Source organism: Bufo bufo, chromosome 9 (assembly GCF_905171765.1).
Source record: "Bufo bufo chromosome 9, aBufBuf1.1, whole genome shotgun sequence".
In the NCBI taxonomy this organism is placed as follows: domain Eukaryota; kingdom Metazoa; phylum Chordata; class Amphibia; order Anura; family Bufonidae; genus Bufo; species Bufo bufo.
The window spans coordinates 53,006,918-53,028,400 of record NC_053397.1 but is presented as its reverse complement, the minus strand read 5'-3'; the positions used below and the strand labels follow the sequence as shown (position 1 = coordinate 53,028,400).

Below are 21,483 nucleotides of genomic sequence, written 5' to 3'. Positions count from 1 at the left end.
ACTGCTCTAATCCTTCTAGTCATCAGTATCAATACCAATATATTTTATCTCAATCTCCAAGCTTCATCACACTCTTAAAACACAAGTTTTTTCCATGCACATCCCTTCCCTCAAAATTTTCATTGCACTGAAGTGTTTATCCAAGGAAACCTGTCAAGCTGACGTTCTATGCCAATATAATAAGGCTGGAAACATATGCACATCATGAGCCACAGCCAGACATGGTTGCAGAAGGAAAGAGAAGTCCTTCCTTTATATTCACCGTGGCTTTGGCTCATAAAACACCTATACTCCAGTATAATGTTATGTTTAATGATCGTAATGACTCCCTTGAGATGCAGGAGTGTTCATATAAAAACATGGAAGACTGCAGGAAACCTAAACTTAGCATAGTTGCACCATAGACCCTTCTTCAGGATCCAGTGCGGACTGCTTAGGTAGCCTGCATTTTGTTGATGGACAGACCTTTTGGGTCATACTTATGAAGATAGCACTTACAATGGTAGTTTTACACTCATGTCCCCTGCAGAGCTCCGTGTACGAGTTGTATCGAACATATATCACCCAGCTGCCAATAAACACCGCCAGCCATGACAAGAAGAGGTATTTAATCCGCATATATGACAAGCGAGCCTGTGGATACAAAACACAGCCGTGTTACAGTGATCATCCATTCATCTACTCATACCAATTATCCTGAAATACTCGAACATACCATACTAAAACCCATTTCTAGGTGTTGGGAATTGATCACACGGTTAAAATCCGCCACTGATTCAGCAGCAGAAAACGGGTGTTTCACGCTGCTAAATCCATATTCAAATCTCACCAAAATTCGGGAAATGTTTTTTTTACAGTAGAAATCAATTTATGAAGTTATTACGCAAAGTCTCATCAGAGCCAATACTTCTAATACTGTACGGAGCTCCATACAGTATTGAAACAAAGTTTTTTGCAAATCGACTTCGGATATTTCATCCAAAGTCGATTCGCTCATCCCAAACTTTGTTAGAAATCCACCTTGTGCACACAAGGGTAAAACGGTAGAGTTTTTTCAGTAGCCGATTTGAAAAACGCTTGAGAAGTGATGTTACTTCTTGGACGCGGATTTCATTGTGGATGTCATAGAAGTCAATGGGGGAGTAGGAAAACCGCAACCAAAAACTGCTGTAAAAAACGCCAACAAATGAAAATTCTGCCACCAAAAAATGACCTGCTTTCAGTTACTAATCCGCTGCAGATTTTTCTGCTCTAGATTTTGCTGTGTGAACTTAGCCTAAGGGCCCGTTTCACAGGGGGGTTTTACAGCGTAATTTTGGTGCATACAGCTGTGTCTAAATTTCGTTCTTTCTGCCTCGCGTTCATTTCAATGGGAGACGGCGCTGAGGATTGCAGAGTTGCGGCTTAAAGCTGTGGCCACGCTGAGAGCTGACATGTCTCTTCTCACTGGGGCTATAAGCCGCCGCTCTGCGATCCTCAGTGCTGACACCCATTGAGATGTATGGTCAGCAGAAAAGATGTGGCCACTGGTGGGTTTTCAGAGGAATTTCAGCCCATCTATCCACATCAGGATTACTCTCTAACCTGCAGTGTGAACGGGCCCTAAACGTTTCTAAAGTCATACATTTTTTTTTAGAAAACCGCTTCCGCTCTGGGCTTGTTAAATACTAAGTAACACATTTGGGAGAAGCTCACGAAGTGAACAGAAAATGGCTCTCAAGCTGGAAAGCTCTTGAGATGTCCCAATTGTATTTCTTCCAAGCTCTACCTATATGTTGTACAGGTTATTAAACAGTTCCCTATATAGATAGAACTATATGGTAGCAGGGCGCACAGTTGCATCAGATTATTATATTACTGGCTTTGGGAGGATCCTGGTCATGTGCATTATTACTATGTGCATGAAAGTGCGGCTGGGTGAAATATTATACTCTGTGGGGTCCATATTGTCTTGGCTCAGCCTAGTGAGAACTGTAATATATCAATTATTAATAACAATACCAAACTATGAAGGGATGTCCCCTCAAGGGTCTAATCACTTGGAAGAAAGCGGCACTGTTACTGCTGTGCAAAATCTGTGGCACAAAAAAAGTTTTCATTTTTTTTTGTTTTTGTTTTAAGAAATATGGTTTTTCAATCAGCTATAACAATTTTCATAAAGCAGTGATACCCCCATGGCCTGCTGTGCTGCCTGGGGCCCAGGAGAAAACAGTACATTGACCCTGTTCCCAGGTGATTCATGAAACTGCGCGCCCCACCGAAATTCAGGCTAGGGCTACATGGGAACATGTGTTGCGCAACCAAAAAATGTGTTCGATTTTTCTGCAACTTGCACCGAATAAACGTGTGATTTGTCTGCAACTTGCTGTTACACAACTATTTTAGAAATGGCTGTAAAAACACAGGTTAGTCGTGTGTCGCATGCAACTTCCATTCAAGTCAATAGAGTAAATGTTGCATGCAACCTGTGACACAAAATCATCAGGTCTAGATTTTGTGTGACTGTTGAGTCGCAGTATGCTGCATTGCAACCCCATAGACCAAGGATGGCCAACCTGAGGCTTTCCAGCTGTTGCAAAACTACAACTCCCATCATGCCCAGACTGCCAACAGCTATCCGCTTACAGCAGGGCATTGTGGGAGTTGTAGTTTTACGACAGCTGGAGAGCCGCAGGTTGGCCAGGCCTGCCATAGACAATCATTAGGTGCAATGTCGCTTGACTTTCTTGTCGCCGTGTAGCCCCAGCTTTAAAGGGGTTGTCTCACTTTAGCATATGGCATTTATCATGTAGAGAAAGTTAACACAAGCCACTTACTAATGTATTGTGATTGTCCATGTTGCCTCCTTTGCTGGCTTGATTCAATTTTCCATCACATTATACACTGCTCGTTTCCATGATTACAACCACCCTGCAATCCAACAACAGTGGTCGTGCTTGTACACGATAGGAAAAAGCATAGGCATATATACAATGCCATGGTCCTGGCCACCAGAAAGGGTGGTTGTAGCCACTGGAGAAGAGCAGTGTATAATGTGATGGAAAAATGAATGAAGCCAGCACAGGAAGCAATATGGACAATCACAATACATTAGTAAGTGCCTTGTATGAACTTTCTCTATATGATAAATGCCATTTGCTGAAGTGAGACAACCCCTTTAAAAGGGAAATCATCACCACATACAAATCCAAATAAATGGTTATATGTGTGCTGGTCTCCCATCCCGACTCGTGCCTGCATTTCTGGGAAATTCTTATTTTTACGATATGGAAATTACCTGCTCAGTGCAACAAAGGCATCATTTTTGCACCGAAATCCACACTCTTCCTTGCTGCCCTCCTCCCCAGCTTTGAGTGACAGGGTCAGGCAGTGGCGACATAATCTGGCCTGGCCCTGTACTCCTTCTGCCTGGCAAGCATCAGGCCTGTACTCTGTCATTTAAATTAGATTATTAAGTCCTGTATCTTGTCAGAGAAGGATTTCTAAGACCTGTAGCTGGTCAAGAAGCACTGAGCACATCTCTTATGACTCAGGGTCTGGAATATCTCCGCAGACAGAAGCAACAGCGGTCAAAGATTGGGATATTTGAAGACATCTCGTCAGTGACCCTCCTGTACAAGAGCCAACACTAAGGGCGAGGCCACTGAACACTGAGCAGCAGGCTTAGCTACTTGATGAACTGCAGATGACGCAACCAAAAGGAAATACTGACAAATATCAAGCCGAACAACAGAGCTCTACATGTAAAGCCACGACTGTTCTCCGGCTCTCATGAGTTTCCATCGCAATTTAAAGGGAATATCACCTACAATTGTATCAGTTAAAATCAGATGATGAAACATTCTTTTTTCTTAATTTTTTTTATTTTGCAATTTTCTGTTCATCCTTCCTGAGCTGCTCTTAACAGCATTTACAGAGATGCTTTACAGCAGCCACATCACCCATAGACACAATACACATGAGACGTTTATTGACGTCTATGGGAGAGTTTTCTAGACCTGTGCAGGGAGGAGGAGTAAATAAGCTCTGACCATTACCTATTGTGTATCCTGTGTTATAGGTCATTGTAATCCTGCCTGTAGTAATAATGAGATGACTACTGAAAAGTGATCTCCACAGAACAGGTGGCTCAGTGGTTAGCACTGGTGCCTTGCAGCGCTGGGGTCCTAGATTTGAATCCGACCAAGGACAACATCTACATGGAGTTTGTATGTTCCCCCCGTGTTTGCGTGGGTTTCCTCTGGGTTCTCCGGTTTCCTCCCACACTCCAAAGACATACTGATAGGGACCTTAGATTCTAAGCCCCATTGGGGGACAGTTGGATGATAATGTCTGTAAAGCGCAGCGGAATATAGTAGCGCTATATAAGTGCATAAAATAAATAAATAAACAGGAAGTGTGTGTGTATTATTAGGCTTAGCGGACAGAGAAAAAACTGCAGGATTTTTTTAGGAGTCAGCAATGAAAAAAATAAAAATAAAATTCTTTTAACATAAAAATGTAATTTGAATAATAGGTTATTTTCTGATGGCACATTTGATTATCAGAAAATGACCTAATGTTTAAATCAGGTTTTTATGATGAACATATTTTTTTAGAATTTTTTTCCACGTCACTATATTTAAAAAAATGTAATCCTGCAATTCAATTTTCACACTGGCCACTTGGTCTAATAATAGGTCATAATTTCCTGTTCTGTGCAGGTAACTTCTCAGTAGCTATCTTGCTATCTTTACAGGCAGAGTTACAATGACAAGTAACACCTCTATATAGATAAGACAGGATCCACCCTTCACAATAGGTGATATCACAGCTTATTTGCTAACTCCTGACCTCTGCACAGGGCATGCCTAGAAAACTCTCCTACTGAAGTCAATGGGGTCCCCTCCTTCATTGTGTCTATGGCTCATGTAGCTGCTCTCAAAGAACAGAAAGTCTCAACCTATTTTACCCTAGTTTGAAAATTAGAGGATTATATAATTTTTTTTAGAAAAAATAGTAACATGGAAAAAATTAAAAACACCCAAAAATTCGATAAAAAATGTTTAAAATAAAAACATTATTTAAACAATAGACCTGTAAGGATTTTAATGATGCATCATAACAGGTCAAAAAAATCTGTGATGACATTAGTTTTGAAACAGCTTTTCTAGTATATAGGAAATGAATGGATAGAATTTTTAAAAACTTGACAGAACTGTAAAAATTCAAGAACAGCTATTTATTGGTAAGTATTTACTACTGGGTAGAAATGACCCCCAAGGAACCATTCCAGCTATGAATCCAATATTAGTGAAGAGGAAATCCAGAAGGCCCATGATTTCGCTACAACCTCCCCACATTATAACCGTCTTCTCCCCTCCACTCTATATCACCATTAATTAGCTTTTTGAAGAGAATACTTTGGCTTCTGCCTGCCAAATCAGTCTTCAGACAGCAGCTCTGGTAACTACAACTCTCATGATGCCTTAATCAGGCAACTCTTGAGCTACAGTGGCTGATGTCTGACATTATGCAAAATCCAATCATTGAAAGGTTGTTCAACAGGGAGATAGAATTAGAGAGGCCATTTATCATTCAGCATGAATTCTGTATATTGTATTGCAGTGTGGCACTTTCACATGAACAGTGTAGTCACTGCAGTGTTAACTAATATGTTTAAAAAGTATATGTCAGCATGGTCAACCCTATTAAACCAGGCCTGAACGGGTTGACCATGCTGATTAAAACGTTGCCTTATGTCTGTACGATGCTCCAATCCAGAGGACACTGCATTTTCAGGCTAAATGCACACAAACAAATTTTGTTTCCGTTTCCATTCCATTTTTTGGGGGGGATTAGATGAGGACCCATTCATTTCAATGGGTTCACAAAAAAATGCGGACAGCACACCGTTTGCTGTCCGCATCCATATGTCTGTTCCGTAGCCCCGCAAAAAATATAGAGCATATCCTATTCTTGTCCATTTTGCATACAAGGGTAGGTATTGTTACAATGGATCCGCAAAAAAAAGGATGCAATACAAATGCCAAAAGGACGTCATCCATATTTTTGCAAATCAGTGTTTTGTGGACCGCAAAACACATACCGTATTTTCCGGCATATAAGACAACTTTCTAACACTAGAAATTCTTTTCAAAAGTCGGGGGTAGTCTTATACGCCGGGTATACTCAGATCCGATGGTATATTCTAACCCCCAGGCGTTCCCATGGTGACGGGGACGCTTGCCTAGGGGTTAGAATATACAGGGCCCCGCCACTCAGAGGACTATACATTTAACAACTGTAATCCGTAACTTTAACTTTAAATCAGCGCTCATCTCTTTACTAGGGTACCTTCCTCTCAGCTCCGGTAACAGGCAATGCGGGCGGAGCTCACTCAATGACGTCACGTGCCTGCTCATTCCACTAGGCGGCACAGGCGCGTGACGTCAGTGAGTGAGCGCCGCCCGCACTGCCTGTTACCGGAGCTGAGAGGAAGGTACCCTAGTAAAGAGATGAGCGCTGATTAAAGTTAAAGTTACAGATTACAGTTAATAAATGTATACTCCTCTGAGTGTCGGGGAGGGGGATCTGTGGATGGCACTGTCATGGGGAGGGGAATCTGTGGATGACACTGTCATGGGGAGGGGGATCTGTGGATGGCACTGTCATGGGGAGGGGGATCTGTGGATGGCACTGTCATGGGGAGGGGGATCTGTGGATGGCACTGTCATGGGGAGGGGGATCTGTGGATGGCACTGTCATGGGGAGGGGGATCTGTGGATGGCACTGTCATGGGGAGGGGGATCTGTGGATGGCACTGTCATGGGGAGGGGGATCTGTGGATGGCACTGTCATGGGGAGGGGGATCTGTGGATGGCACTGTTATAGGGGGGATTTGTGGATGGCACTGTTATAGGGGGGGATTTGTGGATGGCACTGTTATGGGGGGGATTTGTGGATGGCACTGTTTAGGGGGGGATCTGTGAATGGCACTGTTTAAGGGGGGATCTGTGATTGGCACTGTTATGGGGAGGGGGAATCTGTGGATGACACTTTTATAGGGAGGGGGATCTGTGGATGACACTGTCATGGGGTGAATCTGTGGATGACACATATAGCATAAGATGCTATATAGTGTCATCCACAGATCCCCCTCCCTATAACCGTGTCATCCACTGATCCCCCCTCCCCATAGCAGTGTCATCCACTGATCCCCCCTCCCCATAGCAGTGTCATCCACTGATCCCCCCTCCCCATAGCAGTGTCATCCACTGATCCCCCCTCCCCATAGCAGTGTCATCCACTGATCCTCCCTCCCCATAGCAGTGTCATCCACTGATCCCCCCCTCCCCATAACAATGCCATCCACAGATCTCCCTCCTCATAACAATGCCAATCATAGATCCCCCTCCTCATAACAGTGCCATCCACCGATCCCAGTCAGTTCCCTGGACTGGAGAAGATAGTCTTGAAGACAGGGATGGCTGGGCATTCAGGGGTAGTCTTATACGGCGAGTATAGCCCAAACCCTATATTTTAAATGGAAAAGTTTGGGGTCATCCTTTACGCCCAGTCATCTTATACGCCGGAAAATACGGTACTGTCGTGTGAATGTAGCCTTATTGCAGTTAGAGCACTGAAGGACCAGCCAGAGCCCTTGGAGCACCAGTTTGTGAACACCCCATGCAGCCTTATCCACTGCCCCCTTCCCAGAGATACTCACACCTGTCAATCCAGGGAATGGGGAAGTGGCTAAGGCCACGGGTGTGCTCACAAACTGGTGCTCCAAGGGCTCTGGCCGACACCGGAGTCCTCCAACTAGCCAAGTAGCATATTTTTTAAATCCAGTTTTCACTGGAAAGAGGCATCATACTGACATAAGCAAGGTGACGTTTTAATCTACATGATCAACCCTTCCAGGCAGTGTGCCTGATCATGCTAACAGATGCTCTTTAAAGGTGTACTTCACATTTTTATTACTGCTGATCTATCCTTTGGACAGGTCATCAGCATCTGATCGGCAGGGATCTGACACCTTGTACCCCTGCCGATCAGCCGTGTTGAGAAGGCAGCAGGCCAGTGACGTCACGACAGTCATGTCGCCTGGGTGCAGCTCAGCCCCACTGAAGTAATAGGGGCTGAGCTGCGCCCAGGCCACGTGACATAGTTGTGATGTCACTGGCCGCAGCAATACTGTGAGCGCAGCTGCCTTCTCAAACAGCTGATTGACAGGGGTCAGACCCCTACCAATCAGATGCTGATGACCTATCCAAAGGATAGATCATCAGTAAGAAAAAGGTAATGAACCCCTTTATATCTAATTAGTTCTTTTGTCTAATCCATTTGTATCCCCAGGCATTATACTGGAAGACTGGTCAGATGACATCTGTCAGAACCTGTAGGTATATAGGTAATTACAATTTGTGAGCAGAATCCTTGAGAACCAGGGATAGAGTTTTAAGGCCCAGGAGAGGCTGCAGACTCAAATCAGATACAGTGGGCAGCCTGAAAAAAAGAAAGAGAGAATATATAGGGCTGCCAAGATTTGGGGTTATTTTTGTGAAATAGCCCAGACATTTTCGGTCTGATATTTTAATATTCAGAAATCTAGACGAGGCAATAGTGACATCAGTAATCAGGACTGCAGTTTTATGGTGGCTTATATATTACCCGTAGGGGTCTGCTGTATCGTTGGTCCAAACCGCACAAGACAAAAATAATATTGGTCCTTGTAGCTAATACAGCTGAAGAAGAAATAGTTTGCGCTTATACGTTCACTGAATTTATGGGGTGGGGGGGGGGTAGTGCTCCCACTGCCGCCTTTCACCTCTTACCGGTGGCTGCCGTGTATAGGCGGAACATTCCCAGGAACACCACTGTACAATCAAATTGTTGCTGCCGTTAATTTTTTTTTTTTTCTTCACTTTTGGATGCAGCACATACACAACCGCATTAGGCAAATTAAGTAATTAAGCTGAAGTATACTGGGAACACTCCTACGACTGCACTAGTTAGATAAAAGCACCACACTGCAACAACACAAAATACAGAATTCATGTGAGCGGCTCTATGGCCCACCTGGATTTATCGCCCAGTAGAAATACCCTTGCCTGGTACTACACTGATTGGATTTTGCATAACCTGAGAGCCCCAGGAATAATTCAATCCATTTGTCCTCTTAATGGTAGGAAAGCTGCAAGTCATTTGACACATGGGTATCTGCTGCTTTATAACAAAAAGTGATGCATCTGCTCGGGGCTAACATCTCTTCAGGTGCCCGGCCATAATAATAAACGGATATTACTAGCAATGAATCTAGGTACTGCTCATTGATCTGTGATAGAGCGTCCTCATTCTGCCTGGATTTGGGGAAATGTTATGAAGTGCTTTGTGAATAAAAGGTAATTCGTTGCGTGAAGGAGCACTTCATCAGCCACTTCCCCAGATGGAATCGTTTAAGTTTGAAATGAAAAAAGGGAGATGTCTCATTATGTGAAGTTTCCTGTACAAGGCGCCTGGCGTCACGTATCACTGCAGTATTGGAAAATATGCCTCTCGCTCTCAACAGATGTAGAATGCTGATGTAGGTGATCACGCTCTTTATAGGAATATTCAGTAAAATGGATTTACTGCCCCCTTACCATTAAAGATGGTGATCCTCTGGTTCCAGCTTCAGATTAGTGAGGTTGATGCAATGGCGGTCCCACTAAGGCTGTTTGCATGGATGCATCGGTCCTGCAGACAAGTGAAATAATATATTTATTATGTAGTCCATATACTGGTTTAAGATTGGGCGACTTCAAAAAGTACAGTTTTTAATGTGAAAAAAATAAATAAAATGTCCCTGGTCCTTCCTGGTTAACTTCCATGAAACGTTAAAAAGCTTGCCCCACAAAAAAAAATATTCTATATTTCTCAAACCAGCACCTGTATCTGAATGCATCTGTAATTGTACGTAATGAAACATTTAGTCTAGCCACTGAGTTATTTAATAAAACGTATCTACAGCTCCACTTGCTGTTAATTGTTTTCATTATCTCTGTCCACCTTCCTAAGGTGGTCACACATGCTCAGTTCCATCGTCCAACTGCCACCAGCTGTATCTCCTATTAGAAGCTGTGATAGTTACAGGGAGAGAGCTTTAGCAGAAAGGACACTCCCTTGAGAGAGGGCACGTCTCCTGAACTGAAAACCAGAAGAGAATCTAGCAGAGCAGTTGGAGCAATGAATGAGGAGATCTCTGGATCCATGTGAGGTACAGGGCTGGTTCTAGCTTTGTTAGGGCTCATGAACACGACAGTATTTTGCGTTCAGTATACTGTATCCGTTTGGTTCAGTATGCTGTACATATACTGAACCATTCATTTCAATGGTTCAGCAAAAAAAACTGAAGTGTCTCCATGAGCATTCATGGATCATGGAATAACCTCTTTAAGTGAACCAATCAGCAATATACACTATGACATGACATCACCAGGTAATGGAGGTACAGCGCAGAACTACAAAGGTAAGTCATTTAGAAATTTCTTAAAAGCACTAAATTAAATTCCAGGGAAATACAGAAATTCAAAAACGCCATTAGAGATCATGAGAGCATCATAAAAAAACATATTAAGTATATGGATGGAAACACCACTAGCACAACCATGCATTATGATAAAAAAAAGTAAGACCACTTGCTGTTCATGAACCATAGGGGGCAGATATAACCTGCAGTACACCATGTATGTGTAAGAATAACATCAACTAATTAATTAATTAAAACTAGAACATAGGCCAAAAGAAATATCATTCTACATAATTGAAACAGGTTTTGTCAACTACACAGCAGGCCATATGAGGTAATGGCTGGGAGGGGTGATGACAACTGTCAAAACTGAATGTGCCCTTCCTTTTGGTAAAGTCAGCCAAAACATCACTTCCTTTTGAGAGAAGCTCAAACAGTCGTTAACATTGACAATACAGTTCTGAAGTGTAAAATATAACATCTTAATGTAATATATTTTCATTATTTGATTGTTGCTATGTTTATTTTTAAAGGGGTTTTCCAACTTTTTTTATACTGATGACCTATCCTCAGAATAGGTCATCGGTATCTGATCGATGGGAGAGGCCCTCGCCTATCAGCTGTATGAGGAGGCTGCAGCATTCTGGCGAGCACCGGCCTTCTCATAGCTTACCATAGACCAGTGACATCACGTTCATCGGTCAGGTGGCCTAGGCACAGCTCAGTCCCATTAAAGTGAATAGGCCTGGGTGGCAATACCGAGCAAAGCCGCTATACAATGTAGGGCGCTGTGCTCAGCAAGCTGTGATTGAAGACACCGCGGATTACCCTTTTGAAATGGTTTGTCAATAAATCAGACTGTAGAGTTTCTTTTCCAATGATAATGAGCAACTAAGAGGGTCATTTACTTTCAGCCCTTTGCCAAGGTTCGACATAAGAAAAAGTTTCAAGACCCCGTTTTAGAACTTTTTAAACGCCCATGCAACAATATTTTTTTGCACGGGCGGTTTTATAGACAAGGAAGCAAGGATTTTGTCACTACCCTTGGAGTGTGACTCACTATTGGACGGAGGACACCTATTCAGTAGTCTGACAGGCAGAAGTCAAGGTAGATGAAGTTCAAAGAATAAGACAGAAAGGCAGGAGTCAGGACAAGCAGCAGAAAAGAAGTCCTAGAGATGCATCTGAAGTAAACAATACAGGCTCTGTAGGGAATGGCCCATGGAGTCAGATAAGAGAGAATGCAGTGTTAACAATATTAAAATAAGATCAGTAAACAGTAATTTGTTGACATGTAGCTATAAGAACTCTTTATAGACCATGAACAAGGAGAAAAATAGGCAAAACCTGCAGGAGAGACAATCAAGAAATAGGCACATAGTACAGTGTGTTAAAGAAATGAAGACATGCATTTTGCTGGAAAAGATAACACAGTATGTTATGGATGTATCGGTAGACGGCTGCAATGTCCTTTTTACTGACAGAGCTGATTAAAAAAAGCTGCCGCTATACTGGTTAGCAACCATTGGATAAGGACTCCTGGGCTTCCACATGGACTGCAATGAGGCTTGACAGACATAAAGCTGAGGTTTTAAATGGGTTTCCCTGCGCAGTTCGAAATTACACGACACTTATCAGACAAGAAAATGACTCCAGAGCATGAGACCATCACAATCGTTTTGAGAATGCAATAAAAGGAAGCGAATGTTATAATTCGGCAAGGTATAAAAGTGGATTCCTCACCACTCCAAATCGTAAGGTTCTCATCACCGGAGCCAGTTACGAGCTCATTTGCTGTAATAGTACACGTGCTAACAGCCCCGATGAGTGCCTTTGTTGGATAACGTCCCCGGCCCTCCCCAGAGCTCGATGAAATAATGGCTGTATACTTGCCGTGGGATTACGTTTCAGGTAATTGATGTCTTTTTTTTATTAGACACCTCTAGTTATTCCGTGATTAAGTCCAAGGCCAGAAATTACTCCGTGAAGCCTCCGACAAGGTGATATTTTTACGGGCTACCAGAACGCCGTCAGATCACAGAAGATTATTTTTCACTTACTACAATTCATCTAAAATGTCCTAATTGTCATGTTTTTTTAGAATTTACTCTCTTTGGTGAAATATCCAGCACTTCCAAACGGGTGCACCAAGGAATATTTATAGTGTAACTTCTGGGAGACCAGTCATCGATGCTGCTAAGTGATTCAGTGCTTTTACTTTTATTGATCACAGCCCAATCAGGAAAAAGAAAGGAAAAATAAATAAAAATTTGCTTTTTATGTCCTTGATGGAAGATCCCAAAGGTTTCCAATATTTTTATGCGATGTGAAATAAAGTACTTTATCATACTTTGGTATGTAGCGGTGACTCCCTGAATGCAGATTTGATATATTAGTCTGTTGTAAAGTGAGTATTTATGCCCACGCCTAATTCATGTGCCGGCAGTAATACAGTTCCACAGGTGCTCTGTGTGCTGTATGGTGCATGATATTATTTCCTAGGAGCAAAGCTTTAAAGGGGTTGTCCCATCACAATAGCTTATCCTCTATCCACAAAATGAGGGATAAGTGTCTGATTGACAGGGGTCCAAACGCTGGGTCCCCGCAGATCACTAGAACGGGGGCCCGTACAACCCCCTTTTGAATGGAGCAGTGGACACCCATGCACGGCTGCCACTCTCAGGGGCCGATTGGCTATAGACCCTAGGGAAATTTCCTGGTGGGCATTGCCCGGGAGGCCGCCGAAGCCCTCCTTATGGCCGCCAGCTGGGTACATAACAATCTGATGCTCTCAGCATTAATTAATGCTAGGAGCATCAGGTACTTATGCACTTGGCTGGCGGCCTCAGTTGCCCTCCTGATTTCAACTGTATCGCCATCCTTAGAATGGTGATGGAGTTAAATACTGCAATGAGGGCTGCAGTATTACCTATGTGCTGCTTTGTGATATTTGGTTCTGCTGATGGCGCATTTTGTACTGCACTGTAGTATTTGATTCTTCAGGGGTGGGATCTTGTGATGCACTGTGGTATTTGGTTCTTCGGGGGCAGTATCTTGTGCTGCACTATGGTATTGCTCCTACTTCTGTTGGTCTGCCTACAGTCAATTTTAACCTATCTACAACATTGGGCCAATTTAAGTTCCCAATTCGCCCCTGGCCGCTCCATTCAAAAGGGGGAGCACAGGCCCCCATTCTAATGATCAGCAGGGACCACAGTGGTGAACCCCTGACGATCAGACTCCTGTGGGATAAGTTGTTGTCATGGAACAACCCCTTTAATATTTCTAATAGCTTCCAAATGAAAATGTGAGAAAACACACCTGCTTTCTTCAGTGTCAAATCAGAGGCATATGGAGGTACAGCATGGGCTTCCAGCAGGTGGTGGGCACCATAGAGTGCATAAGCCCTCTGACCGATAACACATTGAGGTTATACATGTATGTGCCTCAAGTGATAAACAACTGGTTCTGACAGTCTATTATTTATTCTACTGTATTGAAAAGCCAGTCCACTTTCTTCCCTCTGCATTCATGCAGACAGGCGACCACATCAGTAGTGATCTGTATGGCTTCACCCTTTTAGAGATTAAAAGGTGTTCTTCAAAAGCAGGACATGTGAAAGAGGCCTTAAAGGCTATGTACACCCTTGGGGGCAATTTTTTATTATTGTATTGTACTCATTTTGAGCTAAAGATCATTTTTTTAATTGGTCTTTATTAAAAATCTGGAGCCTTTTTTCTGTACACAGCTGAGATGCTGTAGTAGCAGCCTTCGGATTTTCTCTCTTTTCCATCAGTTGGGGAGCTGACAGGCTCCTTATCTCTGCTCTCTGACATTATAAACACATTTTAGCTCAGTTCTTATGTTACTGATAAGAATGTGGCTTAAATACGTAAGTGTTTATGACCTCTTAGTAGTTTAGAGATAGGCTGGGTTCACACCTGAGCGTTTTACAGCGCGTTCCTACGCTCAACAGGCAAAACCCAATGATTCCCTATGGGCATGGTTCTCACCTGAGCGTTTTACAGCGCGTACGAACGCGCTGTAAAACACCCTACGCCCCAAGAAGTACAGGAGCTTCTTATTAAGGTTTATTAGATGACTGCCACAAAGTAAAAGTACCAGTCTCACGGCTAGAAAAAGTTAACCCTTTTTGACAGAACGGCTCAATATTTTTTAATAAAGGCCAATTGAAAATATGATTTTTAGCCACAAATAAGTAAAATGCAATCACAAACAAAAATTGGAGTTAAAGCTCTCATGTATGAAGGAGTTAATAGAATATCTGCAATGCTTCTTTTGTAGGTTCCCACCATAGCATTTATTGTTTAAGACCTCATGCACACGAACGTTGTTCGTTTCCGTGTCCGTTCCTTTTTTTTGCGGATAGGATGCGGACCCATTAATTTCAATGAGTCCGCAAAAAATGCGGACAGCACATCGTGTGCTGTCCTGCACCAGTATGCCCGTTCCGTAGCCCCGCAAAAAAAATGGAACATGTCCTATTCTTGTCCGTTTTAGGCATTGTCACAATGGATCCGCAAAAAAAACAAAACGGATGGCCTCCGGATGTCATCCGTTTTTTTTGCGGACCGCAAAACACATACGGTCGTGTGCATGTAGCCTAAAGGTGTAGCCAGGTTTTACTTCACCTGAGGCAAAGAGCGAGTTTCGAGTTTGCAACCCCAGCCCTGTGTCATAAACTGGAGTTTCACAGGGAGGAGTCTTCTATAGTTAATGCAACATGTATAGGCATAGCTAGTTCCATGACCACCATGGAACTAGCTATGTGTCACGACCGCTATCCCAGCAGCAGTCGTGTCGCATCAGACGGAGGGGAAGGGGGACCCTTATCTACGGATGGGAAATAGAATGGCCACCCCTGACTAACCCTAAGCTGGCACCTGTCTGCCCTGATACCCTAGACGGGGTGTGAACCCGTGCGGCGAGCAGGATGCCTAAACCCTCAGTCGCCCTAACAAGACTGGACTGGGGAAAGGCCGATGGGAGCGCTAGTCACCATCACTCACGTCTAGGAAAACAACAGGGGAAGACAGCAACAAACAAACAACAGCAGAGATAGACTTATCCAGTCACGAGCAGAGAAGGCGATCCCAAACACGACAGTCCACGCCGGACAAGAGCTCCACAGCAACACCATCAAACGATCTCCTTCAAAGGTCAGAGTAGCACTGGAAGAAAGGACTATATCTGGCAATGACTGCAAGTGAAACTGAAACTAATATAGTATCTGGGAATGGCAGACAGGACTCACCTGAGAAGGATGCCTACAAACTCCCAGTCAGGACAAAAAGGTTCACAAGGCAAAACCTGGATGACATACCCTGAACCACGGAGCAAACTCACAAGCTATCGCGAGTAGCAAGTCGCTGCGACCTTCTCCTCCCAGACCTGTCTGGATCAGTCACAGTCGTGACACTATGCCTACACATGTTGCATTAACTATAGAAGACTCCTCCCTGTGAAACTCCAGTTTATGATATAAAAATAATCTATCAGTAATTGTGATTCACAAAGAATCATTAGGGCGGATGCACCCGCTGCGGATTACGCACAGATTTCCTGCAGAAAAAACGCAGCTTAATACAGTACCAGCAAAGTGTATGAGATCTGACAAATCTTATGTACACTGCTTTTTTCTTAGGTGCAGAAACTGACCTGTTATCCGGATTTTGAAATCTGCATTATGTCTCGATTCCGCACCTTCTGTAAATTGGTTTTCCCCATAGTGCATAGTCCAGGGGTTGTTTACATAGTGCAGATTAATATGTGGTTTGGTGAAGATTTCATGCAGATTTTCTGCACACAAATAGATACCCTAATACACCCTAACCACTCCCCAATCTGCATCTACAGGTCCTTTAAAGGCACAACGACCTGGCGCGATCGCACTGTTTAGTCCTTCTGCATTGTTAATGGCTGGAAGTGCAAGGTAGTGGCACTATCATTACTTTGCTGCCATTAACAATGCAGACCAATTAAACAGTGTGGTCCTCTTTAATTTACTTAGTGTCCGCTGCAGACTGTATGGCCGAGTGGTACCTGACTGCAGCAAGCTTCATCATACTCTTAAACAGACCAATAATCAGGCCAATTATCGGGGATATGCACTTCTAGAAAGGATCATTTCCAATAACTGGCCCGTGCAAAAAATGTCAGCAATCACACGATGAATGAGCAAACCTGTTCATCAAAGGATCGTGTCTTTCAAGATCTGCTGCCGAGGAGCATTGATTTAATGTGGGGACAAGAAACTGTTTTCCCCATACAGAGGAGGCAACTGCTGCATGTAAATGCTGTTCTCACCTCCGCTGACAATCAAGCAATTATCGGGAACGTTTGGTTCGTTCCCAATAATTACCTAAAACAGCGGTTCGTGTAAAAGAACCTAAAGACATCTCTATTTTTCTCACTATTCTTTGTTGGGAAATGTTGCAAACTTATGGAACACCCCTTTAACTAGACTGACCTAGTGGGGTGCAGTGACACCGAAATTACTGTTCAAGGCCACAGTTATGCATCAAAGATCATCAAAAAGGAAGGCTCGTGTAAAACGGTAAAGGAATTCTGTTAGCCAGGATTCGGGGTAATGCATACCCTCTGCACAGAGATAAAGGTGGGGGTAACTAACATTAGCGGCAGGGGAATGGCGAGTAATATAGCTTGCCATATGTGTTAGGCTACTTTCACACTAGCGTTTTTGCTGGATCCGGCAGGGTTAAGCAAAAACGCTTCCGTTACTGATAATACAACCGTCTGCATCCGTTATGAACGGATCCGGTTGTATTATCTTTAACATAGCCAAGACGGATCCGTCATGGACACCATTGAAAGTCGGCTTCTATTGTGTTAGATTGTGTCGGAGAAAACGCCATCACCCACAATGCAAGTCAATGGGGACGGATTTGTTTTCTCCGACACAATCTAACACAATAGAAAACGACTTTCAATGGAGTTAATGACGGATCCGTCTTGGCTATGTTAAAGATAATACAACCGGATCCGTTCATAACGGATGCAGACTGTTGTATTATCAGTAACGGAAGTGTTTTTGCTCCACATCCCATTACAGAAAGAAAACTACAGCTTGCTGCGGTTTGCTCTCCGGTATGGGAACGCAACCAAACGGAACGGAATGCATTTTGGAACATTCCATTATGTTCAGTTACGTTTTGTCCCTATTGAGAATGAATGGGGACAAAACGGAAGCATTTTATTCTGGTATTGAGACCCTATGACTGATCTCAATACTGGAAAATAAAAACACTAATGTGAAAGTAGCCTTATATAGCAGTCAGCTGAATATCTGTTCGGCCAACAGCTATCATTCCCAATTCCCCCACACACATGCATGCCTGGCTCGGCATGCACGTGTCCTGAGGTGTTATAGAGGAGAAACCCGTTGCCTGAACTCTCTGGCAGCAACTTAGGCTGTGTTCACACTTCAGTTATTTGGTGAGTTATTTCCATCAGTTACTGTGAGCCAAAAGCAGGTTTGGGTCAAAACCACAGAACAGGTGCAGATCTTTCCATTACACCTTATCTCTGTGTAGGCTTCACTACTGGTTTTGGCTCACAATAACTGATGGAAATAACTGACCAAATAACTGAAGTGTGAACTCAGTTAATGAGGTTGTTCCCACCAAATTCGGCAGGAAACTATTCAGGATTCTCTTGTTTTATGCAAGGAAAACCATGCACAACTTTTGTCTCCGCTCCAAAATCATCTTCTGAGCGGAAACCTAACGGACCCCATTATAGTCTATGGGGTCCGTAGGCTCCGCTCGGCTCAGTTATGTGCCGACTCCGTCCTTTCCGTTCTCCTGCTCCTATAACGGAGCAGGAGAACGGAAAGGCTAAACGCTGATGTGAACATAGCCTTAATTGGAAACCCCCTAAGAGTCCTACGGTGCAGCAATGGATACAAATAATCAATGCTGACCTTGAGATGTACAAGTTTATTTATGAATGTCGAGGAACCCCAGACCGTTTTATGAAAATCTGGGATCCCTGGATTAGTACCCAAACGCTGATGCCTTAGGTGGCTGCGATATCTGGGCTTTGGCTGATGAAGGCGAGTGTGAATGAGTGTGTGTATGCAGTACTCTATATTATTCCAGGACATATTCTGATGGGTGCTATTCACAATATCTTGCTATTATCCGCTGATGACCTGTGCATTGGGCTAACAGAACACTGTGGTGATTAATCCCATGCTGATCTATGTACTGCTTGTGTGTGATTTGCCTTTCAATGGTGTGTTTGTAATGCCTTTTGTTCAAATTTTATAAAAAGTGACTATTAAAAAAAGTGTGAACTCAGTCTTAACTCCCGGAGAAATGCAACTGACCGATCTTTATGTCTCCAACATCTGCCGTTGGGAGGCCCCATAAAGATTAGATGGTCGGCTAGTCCCGCCAAAATCATGGATGAATAGAAAATTAATTATTATAGATAGGCACTTTTCATTAGGAACTACCCAGAAGCATAAACATCTATTAGAATATTTAATATGTTCCTAAACAAAATATACTTCTAACTTAAAATCATAAAGATAAAATCCCATAAAAACATCATATGAAAAACCAATGAAGTCAATAGTTTTCTATATCAACATCCTGTATGGCCGTATATATATCTGATAATAATATGCACTTGTCACTTATGGTGTGACTGTTGGTAATAAATAAGTGTCACTTATAAGATATAGTGCAGTATATATATAGCAGTATATATCACAGCCAAAAAAAAACGGATAGTTTTGTGCTCAAACGTATTGATGCGGTTTCAATTCATATAGTCCACATTCATAGATATGCTGGTGCACATACCGTATTTTTCGCCCTATAAGACGCACCGGCCCATAAGACGCACCTAGGTTTTTGGGGAGGAAAATAAGAAAAAATATATTTTTAACCAAAAATGCTTTTGGTGGGTTTGGAACTAATGGTGGTCTGTGGATGGCACTATTACTGGGGATATGTGAAGGACACTGTTATGGGGGGATCTGTGGATGACGGACACTGTTATGGGGGGATCTGTGGATGACGGACACTGTTATGGGGGGATCTGTGGATGACGGACACTGTTATAGGGGGGATCTGTGGATGACGGACACTGTTATGGGGGGGATCTGTGGATGACGGACACTTATCTGTGGATGACAGAGGGGGGATCTGTGGATGACGGCGATGCTGCAGCATCGCAGACTGCGATGTAAATTGCCAGCATTCGCCCTATAAGACGCAGGGGCACTTTCGCCCCATAAATGCGTCTTATGGGGCAAAAAATACAGTAATTAAAAATGTATAAAAATACAAATATAAATGCAAATAAGAATAAAGCGGAGACTCAAATATCAAACTGTTTAGATATTAATGTTTTATTGTCTACTGACTTCTATACACATCACATAATTCATCATGAGTCATTTTCTTGTGCACCATTTTCTTCATTTCCCTCACTCTATATTTCTATAATCCTTTTATGTATTCTTTCTTACAGCTTTACGGTACTTTCAGCAGAGGATTCCAGCAGGCAGTTCCGGTGACGCAAACTGATGGCATTTGTCAGACGGATCCGGATGCAGATCAGTCTGACAAATGCATTGAAATGCCGGATCCGTCTCTCCGGTGTCAACCGGAAAAAAACGGATCCGATATAAAAAAAAATTGCCGAATGTCGGATCCGTTTTGCCGGAACACTTAATGACGGATCCGGCACTAATACACTTCAATGTAAATTAATGCCGAATCCGGCATTCTGGCAAGTGTTCAGTCTTCTTGGCCGGAGAGAAAACTGCAGCATGCTGCGGTATTTTCTCAGTCCTGAAATGGCAAAAAGACTGAACTGAAGACATCCTGATGCATCCTGAACAGATTGCTCTCCATTCAGAATACATTAGGATAAAACTGATCAGTTATTTTCCGGTATTGAGCCCCTAGGATGGAACTCAATGCCGGAAAAGAATAACGCTAGTGTAAAAGTACCCTTACATATCTAGACGTGTGGAGTGGAGGCCTCCCGCTAAGGGGAGATCAGAGTGCTGGTATGACAGCCTGACTCCGATTTTTCCGTCAATGAAGGGCACCCACCCCGATTCTACAGAAAACCGAAGAGTTCTAATTTTGCATTGAGTCCCCCAGGTGAGAGTGTGGCAAAATCAAATATTCTTCTTGATTCCTGCCGTGACATCCTGGCAATGTGATTTCCCCCTCCAATGTTTTGTGACCTTCTCAAAGGCTACAAATTTTAGGTATGTTGGATCTTGATTATGAAACTGTTTAAAATGTTTTGATAGGGAGTGTTTTTCATAACCATTTTTTATATTTGTTATATGTTCAGATATTCTTTTTTTAAAAGCCCTTTTTGTCCTCCCTATATACTGCTTCTTACAGGGGCATTTGATAATGTATATGACATCAGTTGTATTTATCTTAATGGATGGATAACCTATACGAAGATAACCTATATGAGGGCCCCAATTTTAGGTTTGAAAATAGGTCCCTCCATTAAGATAAATAAAGGAGGGGAACACTGTATACAAAATTGGCTCAATCAAAAAGGTTTCTATAAATGCGAAAAATGTAGCAATTGTAAAAATACTACATTCCCAAAGAAGATAAGCAAGGTCAGTTCTACACAAAACTTTTTCATATGAAATAAATGAATTTTTAACATGCAGTACAACTGATGTCATATACATTATCGAATGCCCCTGTAAGAAGCAGTATATAGGGAGGACAAAAAGGGCTTTTAAAAAAAAGAATATCTGAACATATAACAAATATAAAAAATGGTTATGAAAAACTCTCCCTATCAAAACATTTCAACCAGTTTCATTATCCAGATACAACATAGCTAAAATCTGCAGCCTTTGAGAAGGTCACATATTAAATATTCTAATAGATGTTTATGCTTCTGGGTAGTTCCTAATGAAGAGTGCCTATCTATAATAATTAATTTACTAT

General features: G+C 42.7%; 1 protein-coding gene across 1 annotated transcript in view; it reads right to left on the bottom strand.

The window, feature by feature from the left end:
* Positions 1-21,483, bottom strand: part of DIPK1A (divergent protein kinase domain 1A) — a 146,990-nt gene that overhangs the window by 20,267 nt on the left and 105,240 nt on the right. The window contains exons 2-3 of the mRNA XM_040406689.1: positions 9,627-9,720; positions 499-633 (exon numbers count right to left, since the gene is read on the bottom strand). Of these exons, the coding sequence (XP_040262623.1) occupies positions 499-633; positions 9,627-9,629 (138 nt within the window). The 5' untranslated portion in view covers positions 9,630-9,720. The remainder of the gene's footprint in view (positions 1-498; positions 634-9,626; positions 9,721-21,483) is intronic.